The 19,688-nt window shown below is 43.3% G+C and overlaps 1 protein-coding gene across 2 annotated transcripts; it reads left to right on the forward strand.

Moving 5' to 3' along the window:
- Positions 1–8,018: 8,018 nt before the first annotated feature.
- Positions 8,019–15,498, forward strand: LOC121876934. Of its 2 annotated transcripts, none has more exons than XM_042382512.1 (3): positions 8,019–8,247; positions 11,296–11,753; positions 11,945–15,498. In XM_042382512.1, the coding sequence occupies exons 1-3, from the start codon at positions 8,115–8,117 to the stop codon at positions 11,966–11,968; spliced, it is 615 nt and encodes a 204-aa protein (XP_042238446.1). In that variant the 5' UTR covers positions 8,019–8,114; the 3' UTR covers positions 11,969–15,498. The 2 variants fall into 2 exon arrangements, with proteins under 2 accessions (XP_042238446.1, XP_042238445.1); XM_042382511.1 differs by having other exon boundaries at positions 11,962–15,498.
- Positions 15,499–19,688: the final 4,190 nt, after the last annotated feature.

Genomic DNA, 19,688 nt, shown 5'->3' on the forward strand with positions numbered 1-19,688 from the left:
TACTCACACACACACACATACAGTCACACACACACACACACACACACACACACACACACACACACACACACACACACACACACACACACACACACACACACACACACACACACACACACACACACACACACACACACACACACTGGATCAATGTATTTCAATAGCAGTAAGGTGTGAATTTTTTGGGCTGTCTTTTATCATTCGTAATCACTCGCTGCTGTAATTACAATGTCGTGTATGTCTGTTATGTTCTTTTCCTTCTACTTTGTTGTGGTGTAATTCCCCTGGTGGTGTCATCAGCTGTGGTGTAAAGTTCTCTAGTCACCACCATTATCCTGATCCTATAGTGGTGGGGTGGGGTCTAACAGAGGTGGGGTGGGGTCTAATAAGGGTGGGGTGGGGTCTAATAAGGGTGGAATTAGGGTCTAATAGGGTGGGGTGGGGTCTAATATGCACTATAGAGGTGGGGTGGGGTCTAATAGAGGTGGGGTGGGGGTCCTAATAGGAGGTGGGGTGGGGTCTAATAGTGGTGGTGGGGTGGGGTCTGAAGGCCAGAGGTGGGTGGAGGTCTGAAGTAGAGGTGGGGTGGGGTCTAATGGGGTGGGGTGGGGTCCTAATACTGTAGAGGTGGGTGGAGATCTATGTGAGTGTGGGGTGGGGTCTAATAGTGGTGGGGGTGGGGTCTAGTAGAGGTGGGGTGGGGAGTCTAATAGAGGTGGGGTGGTCTAATGCTGTAGAGGTGGGGTGGGTCTAATAGAGGTGGGGTGGGGTCTAATAGAGGTGGGGTGGGGTCTAATAGAGGTGGGGTGGGGTCTAATAGAGGTGGGGTGGGGTCTAATAAGGGTGGGGGAGGGGTGATGAAGTGAGGTTAGGTTAGGTTGGACCAGGGTGACTATTCTTCAGGTGATCATGTAAAGGCGGCGTCACAATAGCATTCTTTCGTCAACTTGTTTTGTCAACTTTCAGAATATCCTCCAACTTTATTGTTGTGCACCATCACACACGCGTTTACAACCAACTCGCCAGTTTCCCTTGTTCGACAACTGTCAACAAACAAGATGGATCCAACTGACAAAGAAAGGGCAGCAATTCTACGCCTTTTTTGGTTTATGAAGAGTCCTGGTGATCCCAGAGACAGTGGCACCAAGAACTCCTCGGAGAGGCGTGTCCATACTTGGGAAATTATTTTATCCGTTGGCTCCGCCATGTTCTTATTCCCGCGTGGTCGAAGTTGTCGTACAAGTTGTCAGTGCAGACGGTCTGTACCGTCTGACAAACAGCCAACGACAACTCCGACGATTCGTGAAAAAAGTTGACAGTAATGAAAAAGTTGACAGTAGAAATGCTAGTTAATATAAAGGGAACACCACCCAGGCCAGACATAATATATCAGTCACTTATGTATAAAAAATCCCTTCACACACCCGAGTCTCCGAAATGATAGAACAAGTCTCTGACAGAACCCAAAACAACACTGAATCGTGAAAAGTAGTTACGGGTCGAGTAAGAATCCTGACCTAAAAAAATGAAATAAACAAAGTTGGAAAAAATGGTGAATAAAGAACAAATAATATATACAAAACTTAAAAATTAATCATGTTTTTTCTTCAAGTTACTGAGGTACAATTAACAACTGGAACGTAGGACATGAAGAAAAATACGTATTTTTTTTTTTTTACCAGAAAGGAAAATATCGATTAAGATAAATTCTATGCCTACCACAGACCATAATTTCCATAAACCAACACATAACCAAAGCTTGTGACGTAGAGGAAGAAATGTGACTTAAATCTTAGGCTCGTTTCCCGCCACAACAATGGAGACGACAAGAATGACGAAGATGTCCCATTATCTGGCGAGTTTAGGCTTCTCCGCTGGTATACTGTTGGGAATTGAGTATAAAGATTCCTAGTCACTATTCTAAAAGACCTTATAAAGAATAATCTTTCTTCAGTAGGTATAGCTTTTAATTTATCCCTCCTTAAAGCTACGATACAAGGATATTAAGCGTAAATAAACCACAGTCTAGGCTATATTAACCAATAAACAACAGGCTTTAGGCTATATCAACCCTCGATCATCACATATGCCTGTCTAAACATCAATAAGCAGCAATTACCTACTCTAATACCAATGGTTGTAGTAAGAACGCTAAGGTCCCTGTGGGGGTTGTGTCCAAGGGCGCCACATTGTACCAACCACTTAATACACGGCTGGTCTTCCTAAGGGAGGGAGGGAAGGCGCAGGTAGGCCTCGTGAAACACTAATTTCCCAGCGGTTAAGGACCCACTCATCAAAAGCCTCCACTGTTGGTCTATTCTACTGTGTTTTGGTAATTGTCAGCGGCCTATTATCAACCCAAACTGAGTCTCCATCATCGGGAATGTTTACAGAAAGAATACGTATAAACCTGACTTAAAACTTAGATATAATGAAAAACAAAACAAAAATGGCATCAAAATCACACACACAGACTTGAAATAGATGCCTGGGAGGTCAATGTTAATATTCACAACCTTTGAAGTAATGTGTCAGGTAGAGAATTGAATCATAAGTTGTGTCGTGTGAGCCAGTTAATAATGTTTTTCCAGTCGTGTAGTAAGGTGATCAGGTAGCCAGTCAGTCAGTCAGGCAAAATAATGCATACATGTGTCCCTCAGTCACATTATAATTCCCCTTTTTCCTGACATTTACACTCCCTAGTCACTATATAAGACGTAAAGAAGTTCCCAGAGTAAACACTACGCTCGTTTACTGATGAAATTACCTATGCATTAAAAATCCTCATTTGTATATTCCTTTTCAAGTGCTTTTAACCGAACCATCTCTCTCATTCCTTCAAATTCTTTAATAATGCAGTTTCCATTACAAAGTTAAGTGAATTGCATTAAATCCCAAACAGAATGGAAAGACGCGAAGCTGCATAGTTCTTTTACTGACAAACTAAATCGGTTCTTATATTCCTTAAATATAGATGCCAGTTTTCCATATGCCGTTTCTCTTTCTTGTAAACTATGCTGAGGGACTAAACTCAGTCTTATATTACTCACACATAAAGGTTATTTTAGTATAATTCATTTCTCTCTCTGGTAGCAAGATAAAATATGCCGTATGTAGTAGTATATTAAGTGTCAGCCATAGATTACAAAGGTGGATAAAACGCTGGTATGGATCAGCAGTGTTTGTTTACATGCAACTCTCAGTAGACCATCAGCGGGGGGGGGGGTTAGGAAGGAGGGATGAGACTTATAGGCCTATTCTGAGACCAAGGAAACATAGGACTACCTTATATCATGGTACTATGGCCAGGTATTAGGTTAGGTTAGGTTAGATAATGGTGAAGATGACGATATCAAATGTCAGTGAACGAATCGACGTCGACTAATAAAATTAAATTTAATAATAACTTCGAGTTTCTCAATTGAGCTATAGTAAAGAATATAACGTTATCATTACCAGCTTTCACCTTCCACGTGATTTACTTCCAGTTCTCACGCCACCCTCTCCACCAACACGAATACACACACACACACACACACACACACACACATTATACTCGCAATGTTATTTCGTCTGTAAGTCAATTATTTGAGCAGTGCGCGACCAATTTTCATCTATTAGCACTGGCTCTGATTTCTACCTTCTCTGTAAGCACTGTGGCAAGTTTGAGTAGTATTATCATTATCAAAAGAGTTAATGTTGTTAGTACGAGTCTCTCACATTGATCGCAGGGGCGTATAGTGTTGGGAAGTACCACGACCTGACAGCCAAACCTATTATTATTATTATTAATATTATTAATATGGAAAGAAATGAGACGAACCAACCTAAACGTCCCAACCTAACCATAATTATGTACAGTCTCGTTCAAGAATCTTCGAAGACTGTTGGAGACAGCTAGCAGCCCAAGGCCGTTTGTTTACTATAGTACGTAGTATAATATAATATGAAACAACACAGCCCAGCCATTAAATTAAGCAACGGGGAACTAAGTAACCAATCACCGATCACTTTTACATTTATTCATAATTTTTACTACATACTATAGTAAACAAACGGCCTTGAGTTACCAGCTGTCTCCAGCAGTCTTCGAAGATTCTTGAACGAGACTGTACCAAGGGATAGGTTGGGTTAGGTTAGGTTTCCTTGTATCATCTAAAAAACATACCACTATCTTTCGTGTTAGAGGTTAGTTTCGTGAGGTGTGATGGCCGTGTTGTCGTGCTGGCCGTGTTACCATGTTGGCCGTTATAGTGCTGGCCGTGTTATAGTGCTGGCCGTGTTACCAGGACTTGTTGTTAAGAGAAATTCACCTTATAATTAATCCCAATTATACGCTGGCCCACTCAGTTGATTATAGTGATTACATCAGTACCGACCCTACCCACAGTCCACGCACGTGCTGAGTGAGTACTGTAGGTATACAAACATCAAGGCGTCACGTGAGGATTAGACACCCCAGCTTATTTCACCTGCTAATTAAAAAATAACTTTATGCTAACCTAACCAAACTTAATCTAATTTCATCTAACCTAACCTAACCTGAAGATTAATATTAAATTTATTGTTATTTCTTTATATTTCATTATACTGATTTTACATGAATTTATTGTATTTTTGTTATGTATTTTTTATAACTGTATTGAATAATGTTATCTGTGCGGTTGTTGGTTTGGTGTAAGATGAGTTTTAACAAGTTCTCGGGTTCACACACACACACAAACAGACACACACACAAACAGACACACACACACACAGACACACACACAAACATTACTCCTTTCCTTCCCATCTTCTGTTCACCATCTAGTACTCTCTCTCTCTCTCTCTCTCTCTCTCTTACTCTTCCATTTCCCGTTTTCCCCAATCCTTTCTCTCTCCTTGCAATACCCCAACACCCCCTCCCTCTCTCCACCTTCCCTCTACTTCCGCCCCCCACATCTTTCTCCACCCTCACCACCTCCCTCTTCCCTTGTTCCACTCTCTTCTCCCTTTCCTCCACCCCACCTCCCCCCCCTCCAGCCCCCACTTGGCACCTCTCACGACTCCATCGGCAGCTCTGTCCGACACACACGAACTTGGAAAATATATTTAAAAAAAAAATTGAATTAGTCCCCAAAACCCACATATATTTTCTACATATCCATTAGATAATATAAATTATAAATAAAAATATATATCTTTTTTGATATAGCGTTAATAATGGTTAACTTTTTTGTATGGTTTTAAATTTTGCTGAAAAGTATCGAGGGGAAACGGGTATATATTTTTTGTGCTCACTTTCTCTTGTTTCCTGCGCGGCAACTCTCAGTCTTTGTCTGGTGTGTGTGGGAGACTATAACTGACCTATGTATAAAATGTATCATTTATGCACTTTCTTATATACGTGTATACATACTGTATACACAAACATTCACACGGACCCGAGATACACATTGTAAGTTTTACGTACACAGGTTCAGGTTCACATAAAGGACGCCTGGCACACACGCACGATCACTGAGGAGGACCTCTCTGGTGTAGTGAGTGGTCCCTCTCTGGTGTAGTGAGTGGTGTGAGTGGTCCCTCTCTGGTGTGGTGAGTGAGTGGTCCTCTCTGGTGTAGTGGTGGTCCCTCTCTGGTGTAGTGAGTGGTCCCTCTCTGGTGTGGTGAGTGGTGTGGTGGTCCCTCTCTGGTGTGGTGAGTGGTCCTCTCTGGTGTGGTGGTGGTCCCTCTCTGGTGAGTGGTGTGGTGGTCCTCTCTGGTGTGTGAGTGGTGTGAGTGGTCCTCTGGTGTAGTGAGTGGTCCCTCTCTGGTGTGGTGAGTGGTGTGAGTGGTCCCTCTCTGGTGTGGTGGTGGTGGTGTCCCTCTCTGGTGTAGTGGTGGTCCCTCTCTGGTGTAGTGAGTGGTCCTCTCTGGTGTGGTGAGTGGTGTGGTGGTCCTCTCTGGTGTAGTGGTGGTCCCTCTCTGGTGTAGTGGTGGTCCTCTCTGGTGTGGTGGGTGGTCCTCTCTGGTGTAGTGAGTGGTCCCTCTCTGGTGTGGTGAGTGGTGTGAGTGGTCCCTCTCTGGTGTGGTGGTGGTGGTGGTGGTGTGAGTGGTCCCTCTCTGGTGCCTGGTGTGGTGGTCCCTCTCTGGTGTGGTGGTGTGGTGGTCCCCCTCTCTGGAGTGGTGTGAGTGGTCCCTCTCTGGTGTGAGTGGTGGAGTGGTCCCTCTCTGGTGTGGTGAGTGGTGTGGTGGTCCTCTGGTGCAGTGGTGGTCCCTCTCTGGTGTAGTGGTGGTGAGTGGTCCCTCTGGTGTAGTGAGGTGTGAGTGGTCCCTCTCTGGTGGTGTGGTGTTCCTCTCTGGTGTAGTGAGTGGTGAGTGGTCCCTCTCTGGTGCCCTCTGGGTGAGTGGTCCCTCTCTGTGGTGTGGTGGTCCTCTCTGGTGTAGTGGTGGTGGTCCCTCTCTGGAGTGGTGTGAGTGGTCCCTCTCTGGAGTGGTGTGAGTGGTCCCTCTCTGGTGTAGTGGTGGTGAGTGGTCCCTCTCTGGAGTGGTGTGAGTGGGTCCCTCTCTGGAGTGGTGTGAGTGGTCCCTCTCTGGTGTAGTGAGTGGTGAGTGGTCCCTCTCTGGAGTGGTGTGAGTGGTCCCTCTCTGGCCCAGCTCCGTGATAAAACAAGTCATGGCGTCAGTCTACAATAAACCACTAAATTCCTCCCTCTGTTGAACGAATATATCGTCAGTTTCTTCTCTACCTTAATTATTTCTTCTTTTTCTTATTCTTGTGGGTTTTTTCTGTCTCCTGTTGTCAATAACGTTAAATTTATCGCCCGTGATTGGGTAATACAGATCAACACCTGGGACCTAACCTAACCTAACCTAACCTAACCTAACCAATCCAAACCTCACTAAACGACAAACACTGATACTACAATAGGTTTTTTTTTACTTTATTTCAGCAACTAAGGATTTTAAAAGCCTAGCTAAGTTTATATTTTCCCCCTCTGGTTAAGTGATATACAGTAGATATGATTTCAATGTGTTTTTAAAAGTTCTCGAACCTGTAATTGACCTGCCAGCCAGTCAGCCAGCCAGCCAGCCAGTCAGCCAGCCAGCCAGCAGCCAGCCAGCCAGTCAGCCAGTCAGCCAGCCAGCCAGTCGGTCTATACGCCAGTGGACAGCCTGGACCTGACTCACACGGGGGACGAATGGCGGGAGAAAGGAGAGATACGAGGAGAGAGGATGGATGGAGGAGGGAGTCAGATATAAGGGAAGGGAGAAAGAGGAGGGAAGAGAAGATGAAGGGTAGTGGTGAAGGAGAAGAGTGAGAAAGATGAAGGGAAGAGGAAGAGGGTAAGCGATAAAGAAGAGGGGTGGACGAGGGGGAGGAGGAGGTGGTTCCGGTATTCCAAGAAGACATTATCGGCGGGGGGGGGGGAGGGGGTACAGGTGCTGAAGGCCATCATGTGAGGTGGACCTGCCGCAGACAGCTCACTCATAATGTCGCCTTTATTCTCCTTAACTGTAGATCACGTTCACCATAGTTATTGACACTGTAACCGGCACTGTACTTTACCGCCTCTCACGTCTCACTTCCCAAACTGTAAACATAGGTGCACATTCAGCAGTTGGATGGACAGATGGATAGAATTCTTGGTGTAATTTTTATTCGTGTGTAGTACTCGTAGTGAGGCGTAAAATTACGAGTTTGTTTACACGTTTGCTCGCTAAACCGGCACACGTGGAATAACTGTGACCTGATTGGCTGGCAGTGACAGGCAGGCAGGCAACACGCCCCGCCTACCGGACCTCGATGCCTCTGCCGACCTTACCAAGACCCTCCTCTAATATAAATTTTCATCCGATAATTTCACAGCACGGGTAATGTAAGAGGTAACGATGATGCAAGATTAATATTTCATCACTACAATGGAATTTATTAGTGACAGGTAGATGCAGGTAAAACAGGAAGACCGTACAGTACAGGTGGTGGTGCGCGCGTCTCCGTCCCCACACTGGAGGGAACCTGTTACTCCAGAGGGAGCATCGAGCCCCTGCCCGGCCGTCACTCTCAGTACTGGCGGGGATGTGCTCCTGAGTGGTTGTGGTTGACGTCTCTCACACACTCCACCAGAGAGGACTTGGGTTGACGGCGCGCCATGATCAACACGATTGTTCATGTTGGCGCCGTGCCATTTGGCTACACCAGTGAGATGAATGAGTGTGTGCTGCACTACCCAGATGGTCACTGTCTGGGGACTCCCGCCGTCACCTGGTATAACAGTGTCACAGGTAAGGGAACATGTCACTCTGTGGGGGGCGTGTGTGGGGGGACGCGTATGTGTGGGGGAGGGGGCGTGTAGGTGCGGGAGAGACGTGTAGGTGTGGGGACGTAGGTGTGGGGGACGTAGGTGGGGGGACGTGTAGGTGCGGGAGGGACGTGTAGGTGCGGGAGGGACGTGTAGGTGTGGGAGGACGTGTGTTTGTGGGGGCATGTACAGTGTATATGTGTGTGTGTGTGTGTGTGTGTGTGTGTGTCAGACCCTCAAAACATTACACACCTTACAGTAATTAACTCTAGTCAAGGTAGTAACACAAGACGCCACGAACTTCACTAGTAACAATATTCTGTGTTAAATAATGTTAAATATAATCGTCTCTCCCACCAACACCTAGACTAAGCTTAAGCTGATTTTATTTTCCTTAAGCTTCATAGAACAGGAGTCTATACCAATAGTAAACGGGAAGAGAACTTAACTCTGACACACTTCTGTCTGTCTGTTCATCCGTTAACAGTATTACTAATGCACCAAAACCTTTTCCACCACATAAAAAAATAATTATTCAATAAACAATAATTTCAACAGCAATAATAATTAAAACTATCAATTTAACACAATAATAAAAATTAGTTACATTAACATGAGTAAACACAGGAATTAAATAAACCTTGATGGAATAAAAGCGGGTTTCTAAAACACCAACAGATCATCATTGTGAGGTGGTAATAACATAAGGTTACATTGTGGTATGATACGGTTTACGTTTGCTAGGTGCTACTGCTGGTGTTATGAGTCTCCTGATGGTGAAATGCTGGTACTATGGGCCGCTATATCTGCTTTAAATGACACGATACACAACCATGCCTCACTGTGTGCCCATAAAACCATGATGAATGTTGACGTGGTGTTGAAATACGCGTGGCTGGTGTCGAAATACGTGTAATTGGTGTCGAAATACGTGTGGTTGGAGTTGAAATACGCATGGTTGGTTTTGAAATACGTGTGGTTGCAAAATACGCATGGTTGGTTTTGAAATACGTGTGGTTGCAAAATACGTGTGGTTGGTGTTGAAATACGTGTGGTTGCAAAATACGTGTGGTTACGAAATACGTGTGGTTGCGAAATACGTGTGGCTGGTGTTAAAATACGTGTGGTTGAGAAATACGCGTGGTTGGTGTCGAAATACACGTGGGATGTGTGTGTTTTGGCGGGATGTGTGCGTTTTTGGCGGGATGTGTGTGTTTTTGGCGGGATGTGTGCGTTTTTGGCGGGATGTGTGCGTTTTTGGCGGGATGTGTGCGTTTTTGGCGGGATGTGTGCGTTTTTGGCGGGATGTGTGCGTTTTTGGCGAGATTTGAGTGATGACAGGACGGTTGTGTGATTGCTGCACGAAATATATGCTCTTATCATGCCTCGGTACCTAAGTATGCTTTTGTCATGTTGACTACCATACCCGAATTATCCTTAGCAAAATCTTAAGATACCTTGGTAATATTTATAGTCAATCATGCAATCTTATTTCCATGTGCGTATGTCTTTTGTTTGGGTAAATATTGTATAGAAATCATAAGTGAAATAATTCGCATTTCAAGACGATTCAATCCTTTTAAGACCGCGTAATCTGTATAAAGTAGTCAATTAATTATCAACATGTTAGTGCGCATACCTTAGTTAAAGAATCCAAACCTATAAGTAATGTAGGTGTTTTGATTTCATAATAGACATCTTTTAACGAGGAGATTAAGTACTGATCAAAGTTGCGTTAGTGCGGGGTTAGTTTATGCAAACGTAGCATCTATAATGTGACGTAATACAATTCACGGTGAATTATTTACCTCATGCGGGAAACATGTTCAATCAGTCAGTGTAGTCAATTATGGCGGATATTAAGCTGAATAACATACGTAATCTCTCTCTGTACATTTTATTTCCCTAAACAGAGAAATGTCTTTCATCTGTATAGAGTATGTAATAAAAAACCCAGCGGCGTGTTTTTAAAACCGTCAAGACATTTTTATACCGCGTCGTTTCAAAGGTTGAGCGACGGCCAGTGTTGGAAAAATAACACCACTAAACGTCTACTCATTTTTCTTTCTTAAAGCAAATGAATTTAATCTTAATTTAGATCAATGAACCCAAAGTCAGTTTTAGTCATGTTAGGTTAAGTTTTGGATGGTTCGTGGCATAGCGGTTGGGTTCGTGGTATTTTATTTTAACGTCAGTCATTTAGGCGGGAAAGCCTTTACGCGTCACAAAATCAATACTGAAATGGTGGGACCGGGCGCTTGCTTACGCCATACACAGTGACCTTCTATACACAACATTTGTATAACTAGAACTGCCTTGTGCAAAATTCGATTAATACAATACTATAATCGCCATTTAAACTATTAAAATCAAAATATTTTAAGAAGATCGACAACTATAAAATTGGTATTGATAAATAATATTTCTAATAGAATAGCTAACTTCAGTTAATGAGACACCAGATATTCCCTTGCCCCCTCAGAATAATCTGCATGTCAAAATTTACATCTTTTTTTTTTTACAATATGAAGGAATAACAGACGACGAAACAAACTTTTAACTATCAATTTGAACCTCTTAAAAAATCAACAAACCAAAAGGAATTCCAAATCTCTTTCGATCCTTCATTGAGTTGCAAACAGAAGACAATGGTAGGGGTAAATACTTGCTTGTACTGTTATATACGACTCCTTAATATTTAGCTGGGGACTAAATAAAAAAACGAGATTAGGTGAATACGATCAAGGTATAAAACAACGGAATTTTTTATATAATCAGACCGGATATTAACGAATGGAACTCTGAACATGGTTTGCTGGAAAGTTAAAATAAACAGATGGAAAAAAAATTATTAAAACCAGAGTCTTTGGTTACGAGGGGAGATAAATGTTACTTTCCTACAGGGACCTAAATATTATGTGAAACTCAAGTATAATGGAAATATTTTTTTTGAAGGGTTTACTTGTATAAATTTTATATGACATTTAATATCGTCAGAATATCAGAGAAATAATTATTTTATTTTGTCCAGGGATGCCGCCATTACCAGACGTCATCCTGAGCAACACACCACCACCTTCACCCCTCCGTCGGGACCACTCTTGCCTGCTACACCTCCCTCAGGAGACTAATACCAACACCTACGATCCTGTCACTCTCTCCTCCACCCCCGCAACTCAACCTTCCTTCTCTCTATTCTTTAAAAGACCAAACTCGACCAACACTTCCCCCACCGATGAATCTTTAGAACAGAGTGAGGGCGTGAGAGCAACCCTGGCCACACCTCACAGTGATCACCACCTTCACCATCTCCGTAAACTGTTGTGGGCGATAGAGTGTTGTGGTCACGACTCTCTAACACCCGTGGACAAACGAGACAGGAAACATGGACAGAATGACGACAGTGGAGCAGATAAACAGAGAAGGTGGAGACTGGCTGGTGGACGCCTCCGCAAGATGGCTGACCTGTTTGAAGCTAACCACACCAAGGTGAACCTCGATGTACATGTTCAACTCATGAATAAATTTCCAAATTTCTTTTTGACCAATCGTTTGTGGTGTAAATTTCTTCGGCCTGTAAATGAAGTGATTTAAAATTTAAATTAAAAATATCACCTGTATATTGACACCCGTTACTCATATTACCATAGTATTAAATTTCTGTATTATGGTACCAACAGAGAGTCTTTGTTGTCAGGGTGTGAAGAAGACTGCCCGGGACCCCCTGATCCCTGCCATAGCTCTCCCTGTCTCCCTCACCTGCTGCGTCTCCCTCACTATCCTCTGCTTCGTCTGGTGGAGAATCTACAATAAGTTTCGCTGATCGCCTGCCTGGGTCGCCACTACTTCACGACAACTCGCCTGAGAAGACTGGCCAGCAGGAGTAGGTGACCTTGGCTGACTCCTTCTGTGGGGTGTTCGATATATCTGGCGTTTGTTTTACTCAGACTAAACCCACGGGAGACTCACAGCCTTAATGACCCCCATGACTTAACTGATCCTCGGGAGTACGTATCATCAGCGTGGGTAGGTCAGGTCAGAGGACACAGGATAAAGTTGTAAGGTTTAAGATCAGACGATTCAGCTGGGTTTTTTTATGATGGTGATGTAATTTTGTTCTGGTAATTAAGGTAATTTATGAGGAACTAATATGCAGCAGTGAATTTGTAGCTCTGCGTTTAATGGGTTAGTAACAGTTTGTTTTGGTAGGTCCTGAACCAACTGCTAGGGAAAGGCTCACTGAACACTGTCCTTTTCACGGGTGTCTCAGATGTATGGTGTCTACAGCGCCCGTAACTACTTGATAGATTTCAGATTAATTTTCTTCTGGTTCATTGAGTGAGTATTGACGGTGTACAGTACAGCAGAGACACACGAGGGAGTCTCACCAGATGTTTGTGGCCACGACTCGTACTTAAGTCGCCTCTTAATACTGGACCTCTGGGTAGACGTGACCGGCCCAGCCTCTCACTCACCGCCACTGCCCTTCAGTCTTTCATCGAGGAGATGACTTTAGATACCCAATAAAGGCCAACAATATGGCCGTTTTTAAGCTATACAGTATATGATCTTTCTCGACGGCCGAGAGTAATTTATACCAGGGTCGTGTTGACGGTCTGTACAAGCACATCTACTGTGGCTTGCCTGCTTGTTTTCCTCTCGCTACACCCAGTGCGCATAACGAGTGTAGATTGTTCTCTGTTGACATGCCAGGGTTGTAGATTTCACAGTGAATATAGAACACACTGCCCAGCTGGTTGCCCTGACCAGCTGTAGTAAACTACCAGTCTTTCAACAAGTCTCGTATGACTTCCTAGGTTTAAGGCTGTAGAATAAGGACAATTGGTTTAAGGGACGTTTCAACAAATTACATTTAACTTTCCCCAGGCTGACTACATTTAGTTAGTGATGACTGGTAAGAATAATAATGAATACAAAAAACTTTAATTCTCTGGCCTTCATATAAACGTGTCCTAAAATTTTCTTTGTAAATAATAATGAAATATTTACATAAACTATACTGGAGACGTCATACAACCAACAACAATTATTAATGCAAACACCGGCGTGTGTATATACTGTATACTCGTGTATATATATACACACGAAGTCAGAATCTCTTACATACATCAACCCAGTGAGAATAGTTCACCTGTGGCACAAATACGTAAGCAATAGAAGGTCAAAACTCCAGTATAATCGTATGTTTGTATGTCTGGGATGTATAGCGGACTTACTGCCATTACTAAGGACACTGTATTCCCTAACTTGGTCTTTCAGTTGTGTACAGAAGCCGTGTGTAGAGTCACTGGTGCTTTATTGTAGAAAATCCGGGACACAGACACACTACCACCACCCCAGGCGACTGATGAAGTATTCTCTCTCTCAGAGTATTAAACTTTCCATTATTAACTTATTTTTCCTTAATCCTAAAAAGTATTTCATATGTGAGGAAGATGAACAATTTGTAAGGCAATCCTAACAAGACATATACTGTACATTACTCTCACACGTGTCCTGGAGTGGTGGATGCGTCGACCTGTGCCAGCGGTCATCAAAGCTGTACCACGTGATAATCCGACAGTAATGTAGTTGTAAATATTCACATGACATCGGGCGGCGCTTTACGTTGATGTGGTGATGGAGGAGTGAGAGAGTTGTTTACGTTTTTGCTTCGGTAGACGATGAAAGCAAGCGTCCGGCCCCAGTACCTCCATGTGAATTGCTAATATAACCCTTAAAGTACTTGTGGAATTAGGACCAGAATTGCTTAGGTGATTGGTAAAATAGGCCCCCCCACTCATAAGAGGATGCCAATGGGAATAATTTAGCCATTACGACTGGGGCCCCCAATTCTAATAGGTACCTGTCCTAATTGGCCACACATTTCCATTACTTAACCTTTAGATTGGAGCCTAGTACCTGGTCCCAATTGACTTCAATCTAAATCTGGTTAAAGTTAGATTGGGGCCCACCAGGACTGGGGCCCATTTGATCCATACAGCCACTGCTTCAACCTCTTCATCTGGTTTGACCCGACTACATGGAGACACTGCCAGGCTGATTTTGAAATAGGATGTTAAAATACATTGTTTAAATAGCTGTAGACCCCAAATAATTGTCTAAGTCCTCAGTATAGTGTTGCAATGCTGCCAAGGATGAGAAAAAGGTTAATATTTCAGGACCATTAAACTTCGAGACCAAAATTTAAAATCACGTCAGCCAAAATATTAATTCACTAAAGAATGATTTTCATCGACTTAAAAAAATAATGATTTTCCTTGAATGTTAAAAACAAGATATTATTTCCCAAGGTCTGATTTCCATTGAGAATTTAAATGTCAACAAAAATTAAATTAAAAATACTTGATGGTCATCCTTCATTTGTTTCGTCAAGCAAAAACTGACGTTGTATGGGAGAGTGAACCTTGGCAGCACTGTGCGGGTCAATACGAGTTTAAAGGACCCATGAACCCACAATCCCAGTTTCTTGGTAATTCATACGACAAATTTTTCCCTATATCTGAAGATTTAAAATATACATTTAACACAACAGCTTCAAAACAGCGTCAGAATTACACCGAAATAATACCGAGACTAAACTTGAATTATTTTACCTTAAGTCAGAGGGGAAAATATTAAACGTAGGAATTTTAAAAAATCTGGATCTAGTTTTCGTGGGTTCATCAATCCTTAAGACAAGTTCGTACAATAGATGTGTTTTTAATACACGTGAAGCACCAGCCTAGCCCAGTCCTAGCCGAGTGTGTGTGTGTCAGTAGAAGTGTGTTACATTAAATATTCTAGTCGATATCTGAGCATTCTGTGATATTAGTGTACAGTACAGTAACATATATGGCTGTTCGCACAGGCAAATTTTGAGTGTGAGCTCAATATTAAATTAATTGAGATCTGAACGTGTTGATGTGATCAATTTTTATACTAGTTTCAAAATGGATATTGAGGTGCGGACAATCAATCAAATGCCGAGGCAGTGGTCAGCCCATGACTCTGTTTATCTTCTCAGTGATCAAAATTATCCCTGACCACAGCCTCGTGCAGTTACTGGATCTCATCTCTCAAGTCAACAAGTGTATAACCAGGCTCTTGTAGTGCTGCTTAGATTGTTGTGACTGACGCACCTTCTAAAGATTTCTTGGAATTTGTAGAGACATTTTATTGGATGTCAATCATGTCACTGTGAACTTTGATCTAAATTTTGAGAAATAAAGTAATCTAGTATTATGATTTTTATTAATAATTACCTACGGTACTGATTGTTGTATAAGTATTTTGATGACAGCTTGATAATTCACGCAAATATCATAAACCCGTCAAATACCAAGCAAATGCGTTACCCTAATATCGACATAAGTGTTTCAGATACAAGTTCTTCATACACCCCTTTAAAATACAATCACCTGCAGTATTTGAAGTCAAGTTACCAAAGCCTGTAAGATAACGGGCTTCCAGTACATTATATCCTATTAACTGACGGTACTGATACAACTTACTATACAAAGTCTCAAGTACAAAGGATACAGTATGGCTGACAGTACATTCAATCGCCTCCACTTTCCCTGCTTCATGAACATCAGGCAACCACTGGGTGAACCGAGGTTGTCCTGGGCACGAATTAGCAATATACAGTAAAGCACAAGAGACGAGAGCTCTGTTCACTCGGCCACCGCATGCACGACGTAACTCGAAGACCTCCTACATTTTCTTAGTGATTCTTATTCGTCACAGAAAACGGATAAATAAAAGAGGAAGACTTCAAAGAAAATGGCGTCATAGAAGGGGTAACTATAACGGTAGGTAGTATTTTTCAACACTTAAATTATATCGGAAATCTCTGCTTTGTACTGTGCAGGCCTGCGTTATAGTGTTTAAGATGTTTTAATATTTTCTTTGTCCGAGGCTTCTCACACACACACACACACACACACACACACACACACACACACTTGAAATGAACTGTAGTTTGAGCTGATCCCCATCTAAGTTATTATATGTCTTATTTGTGTCACTTATGTTACTTGTATATTATTTGTAATTCGTAACCCATTCCCCAAATATGTAACTGTATATTTTCAGCCTTCTGGCTGCCAAGCTCTTTCAATAAACCGTTAATTATTATTATTATTATTACACACACACACACACTACTACTACTACTTTGCTGTCATTCGGAATCGAGTATGACGATCATCCAGCTATGATACAATGATATGAGTTATTAGGGATGTCACCTTCATTGGTGAGTTTTGAGGTGACTAAAGAGGCCAATACGGGGCCGGCAGAGTTGTTCACAGATGTTGCACCTGTGGAGGGCTACATCGAGTGAGGGAGGGGCGGTGACAGCGCCTTTCCGGCGTTGGCGCGTCTGCCTCAGTTTGCAGTCGGGCTAACTTGAAAGTATTGACACCTTCCCGTGTGGTGCTCCTCTAAGCGTTACGACATGGAGTAATCGACTCCCAGGTGAGGGGGTTGATTTGGCACTTTTTCAGGTTTGTCTTAAGACTATCCTTATACCTCTTCAGTTGCCTGCCGACGTTATGTTTACTATTCGTTAGGCGACTGTAAAGTATCTACTTTGACAGTCTACTGTCGTACATGTGGGTAACATGGCCAGTCCAGCGTAATTGTTTATGGTAGCCTCGATGCTCCTACTGTTGGCGTCAGTAAGGATGCTGGCATTTGTTCTCTTGTCTTCCCAGCGAACTAGGAGGATGGAACGTAGACGTACGTTGGTGAAAGTTTTCAAGTGCCTTGAGGTGCCTCCTGTATGTAATCCATGTCTCGCTGCCATATAGCAGGGTGGGGAGGACCACTGCTCGATATACGTGTATCTTTGTAGATAATTTCAGCTCCCTACAGCTGAAGACACGGTATCGGAGTTTGTCAAAGGCTTGAGATGCAGTTCTGATCCGATGCTGAATCTCTTCATCGATGTCAGCGCTGGTGGACAGGTGGTAGCCGAGATACCGTAAGTGGGTAACATTAGAGAGGGTAGTACCGTTGAGCTGGGTGGATGGTGGAGGTGTGTCTGAACCAGGGGCAAGTTGAAAGAGAATCTGAGTCTTACTTACATTCACCTCAAGGCCGAAGTGTGCATACGCATCTGCGTAGGTGTTCAGGCTCTCCTGTAGGTCGCGTTCAGTGTGAGCAACAAGAGTGAGGTCATCGGCATACTAAGGTTCAGTAATGGAGGCTGCCGACACCTTTGTTCTTGCCTGGAGTCGTCTTACGTTGAAAAGACCCCCCTTCACCCGGTACTCGCTGTCCACCCCGCCGGCTAAATTGGCACGACTAAGGAAGGCAGCAGGGAAAATAGAAAAGAGAGTTGGTGCCAGTACACACCCTTGTTTAACCCCCGTTTGGATGGAGAAGAACTCAGACTGGGTGCCATTGTGCAAGACACTGCCATTCATGCCATCGTGGAGTTGCCTCACAATGGCACTGAATTTTGGGGGCAGCCTACACGGCTGAGGGTCCACCAGAGGGTTTCCCTGTTAACCGAGTCAAAGGCCTTGGTTAGGTCGATGAAAGCCATGTACAGGTCGCGATGCTGTTCTCTGCACTTATTCTGTATCTGACAGGCAGCAAAGATCATGTTAGTAGTGCCACGTGATGGTCTAAAGCCCATTGAAATTCTGGGTGGAAGTTTTCCGCCTCAGGAAGAAGCATGTTTAGGAGGACTCGGGCAAAACTATTGCCAGCTATAGACAGCAGCGAGATCCCGCGGTAGTTGCCACAGTCTGACCGGTCTCCCTTGTTCTTATAAATACTGACGATGGAGGCGTCTTTAAGAGCTTGGGGGATTTCCTCCTTTTCCCACATTTTCTCCAGGAGAGAGTGGAGACGGCTGGTAATCAGAGGTCCTCCTGCTTTATAGACCTCGGTTGGGATTCCATGCATCAGACCCTGAGGCTTTGTTATTTTTCATCTGGTTGATGGCAGTAGCTACCTCGTCCTGGAATGGAGGATAGCTGAGGTAGGTCAGCTCTGGATGCTGAGGGACTTGCTGGGTAGTCAGGACATCCACATCAGTGAATGGAAGTGCTCTTTCCAATGCTGAAGGGGGCCTTCCTCGTCCTTAATTATGGAGTTACCGTCGGATGAGCGGAGGGGGGCTGCACCACGAGTGATTGACTCATAAAATGTTTTGATGGAATTGAAAAATTCGCGCATCTTGTGCCGATCTGCAAGATTTGTGTTTCACATGCTTTATTTTAAACCAGTCATTCTTTATACTGCGAAGTTTTCTTCTTGCGGAAGGTATCAGCTTTGGTTCGAGACTGAGGATTGTTCTGCCAGTCAGTTAAAGCAGCACGTTTATCATTGATGAGTACATTGATTGCCAGGTCATTTGCATCAAACCAGTCCTGGTGTATTCTTTCGATCTGGCCGAGGGTCTCTGTAGGTTTTTGTTATGACAGTGTTGAGAATATCCCATTTAGCACTGGGATTTGGTTTGTTCATTGTCGGGCTGCTCTCTGAAAGTATGTGCTACCGCTGGATCCTACAGACGCTTAGTGTTAAAACCTCATCTAGAGGCTTGTTTTACACACACACACACACACACACACACACACACACACACACACACACACACACACAGAATAACAATAATTTACTTTGGTGGTGAAAAAAAATCTTGTTCACAAATTTATTACTATCTTAGGGTAAAATTTCAACAGTTGCATTTCCACTCGTAAATTTGATTACAACTCGTAATCTTTATTATTATCCGGTATTTATGTAGTTTATGAGTATTAACCAGAGAAATAAACGCCAGAAACGAGATCACCTTCAAGCATATATTGGGGCTCATGAGTGGAGAGTGAGGGAAGCGTGACACAGTTTCTTAATGAGGACAAAAATAATGATGTTGTGGAGGAGGCGAGACGTCCTAAAACTGGTGTTGTCGTACACCTGGGGTAGCTAGTGCCTCTTGAGATGTGCTTCTTGGTGCATGAGACCCACTTGGAGCACCAGAGATGACGTGCCACTCGAAAAGATGATTAACAGGAAGTGACGCCTGCGTGGAAGAGTCCCATGACGGGGGAAATGTTATAATGCAGTGACCGTAAGTCCTTGTTTTTCACACACACACACACACACACACACACACACACACACACACACACACACACACACACACAGTATATTTCTGTATATGTGTTTTCCGATTTAATCTAAGTTTAGCATTTTAAAGACAAAATTATATATGAAGTATCTTACATTATGTAGTAAACAATGTACAGTACCCTCATATTATGCACTAACAACGACCACTAAAGGGTTCCTTCAACAGCAACACTCCTCAACTCTTGCCTGGGGGTTTAAGTTGGCCTCTCTCTCTCTCTCTCTCTCTCTCTCTCTCTCTCTCTTCTTATCCAACATTTACTTAACTAATTT

This window comes from Homarus americanus, unplaced genomic scaffold, assembly GCF_018991925.1.
Source record: "Homarus americanus isolate GMGI-L3 unplaced genomic scaffold, GMGI_Hamer_2.0 scaffold10478, whole genome shotgun sequence".
Lineage (NCBI taxonomy): Eukaryota > Metazoa > Arthropoda > Malacostraca > Decapoda > Nephropidae > Homarus > Homarus americanus.

Excerpts from the sequence above, each read along its gene's own strand:
- LOC121876934 (XM_042382511.1), top strand. The coding sequence starts at position 8,115 with ATGATCAACACGATTGTTCATGTTGGCGCCGTGCCATTTGGCTACACC. Across the intron at positions 8,248-11,295 it reads CTGGTATAACAGTGTCACAG|GGATGCCGCCATTACCAGAC; the intron begins GTAAGGGAACAT and ends TATTTTGTCCAG. Across the intron at positions 11,754-11,961 it reads TTGAAGCTAACCACACCAAG|GGTGTGAAGAAGACTGCCCG; the intron begins GTGAACCTCGAT and ends CTTTGTTGTCAG.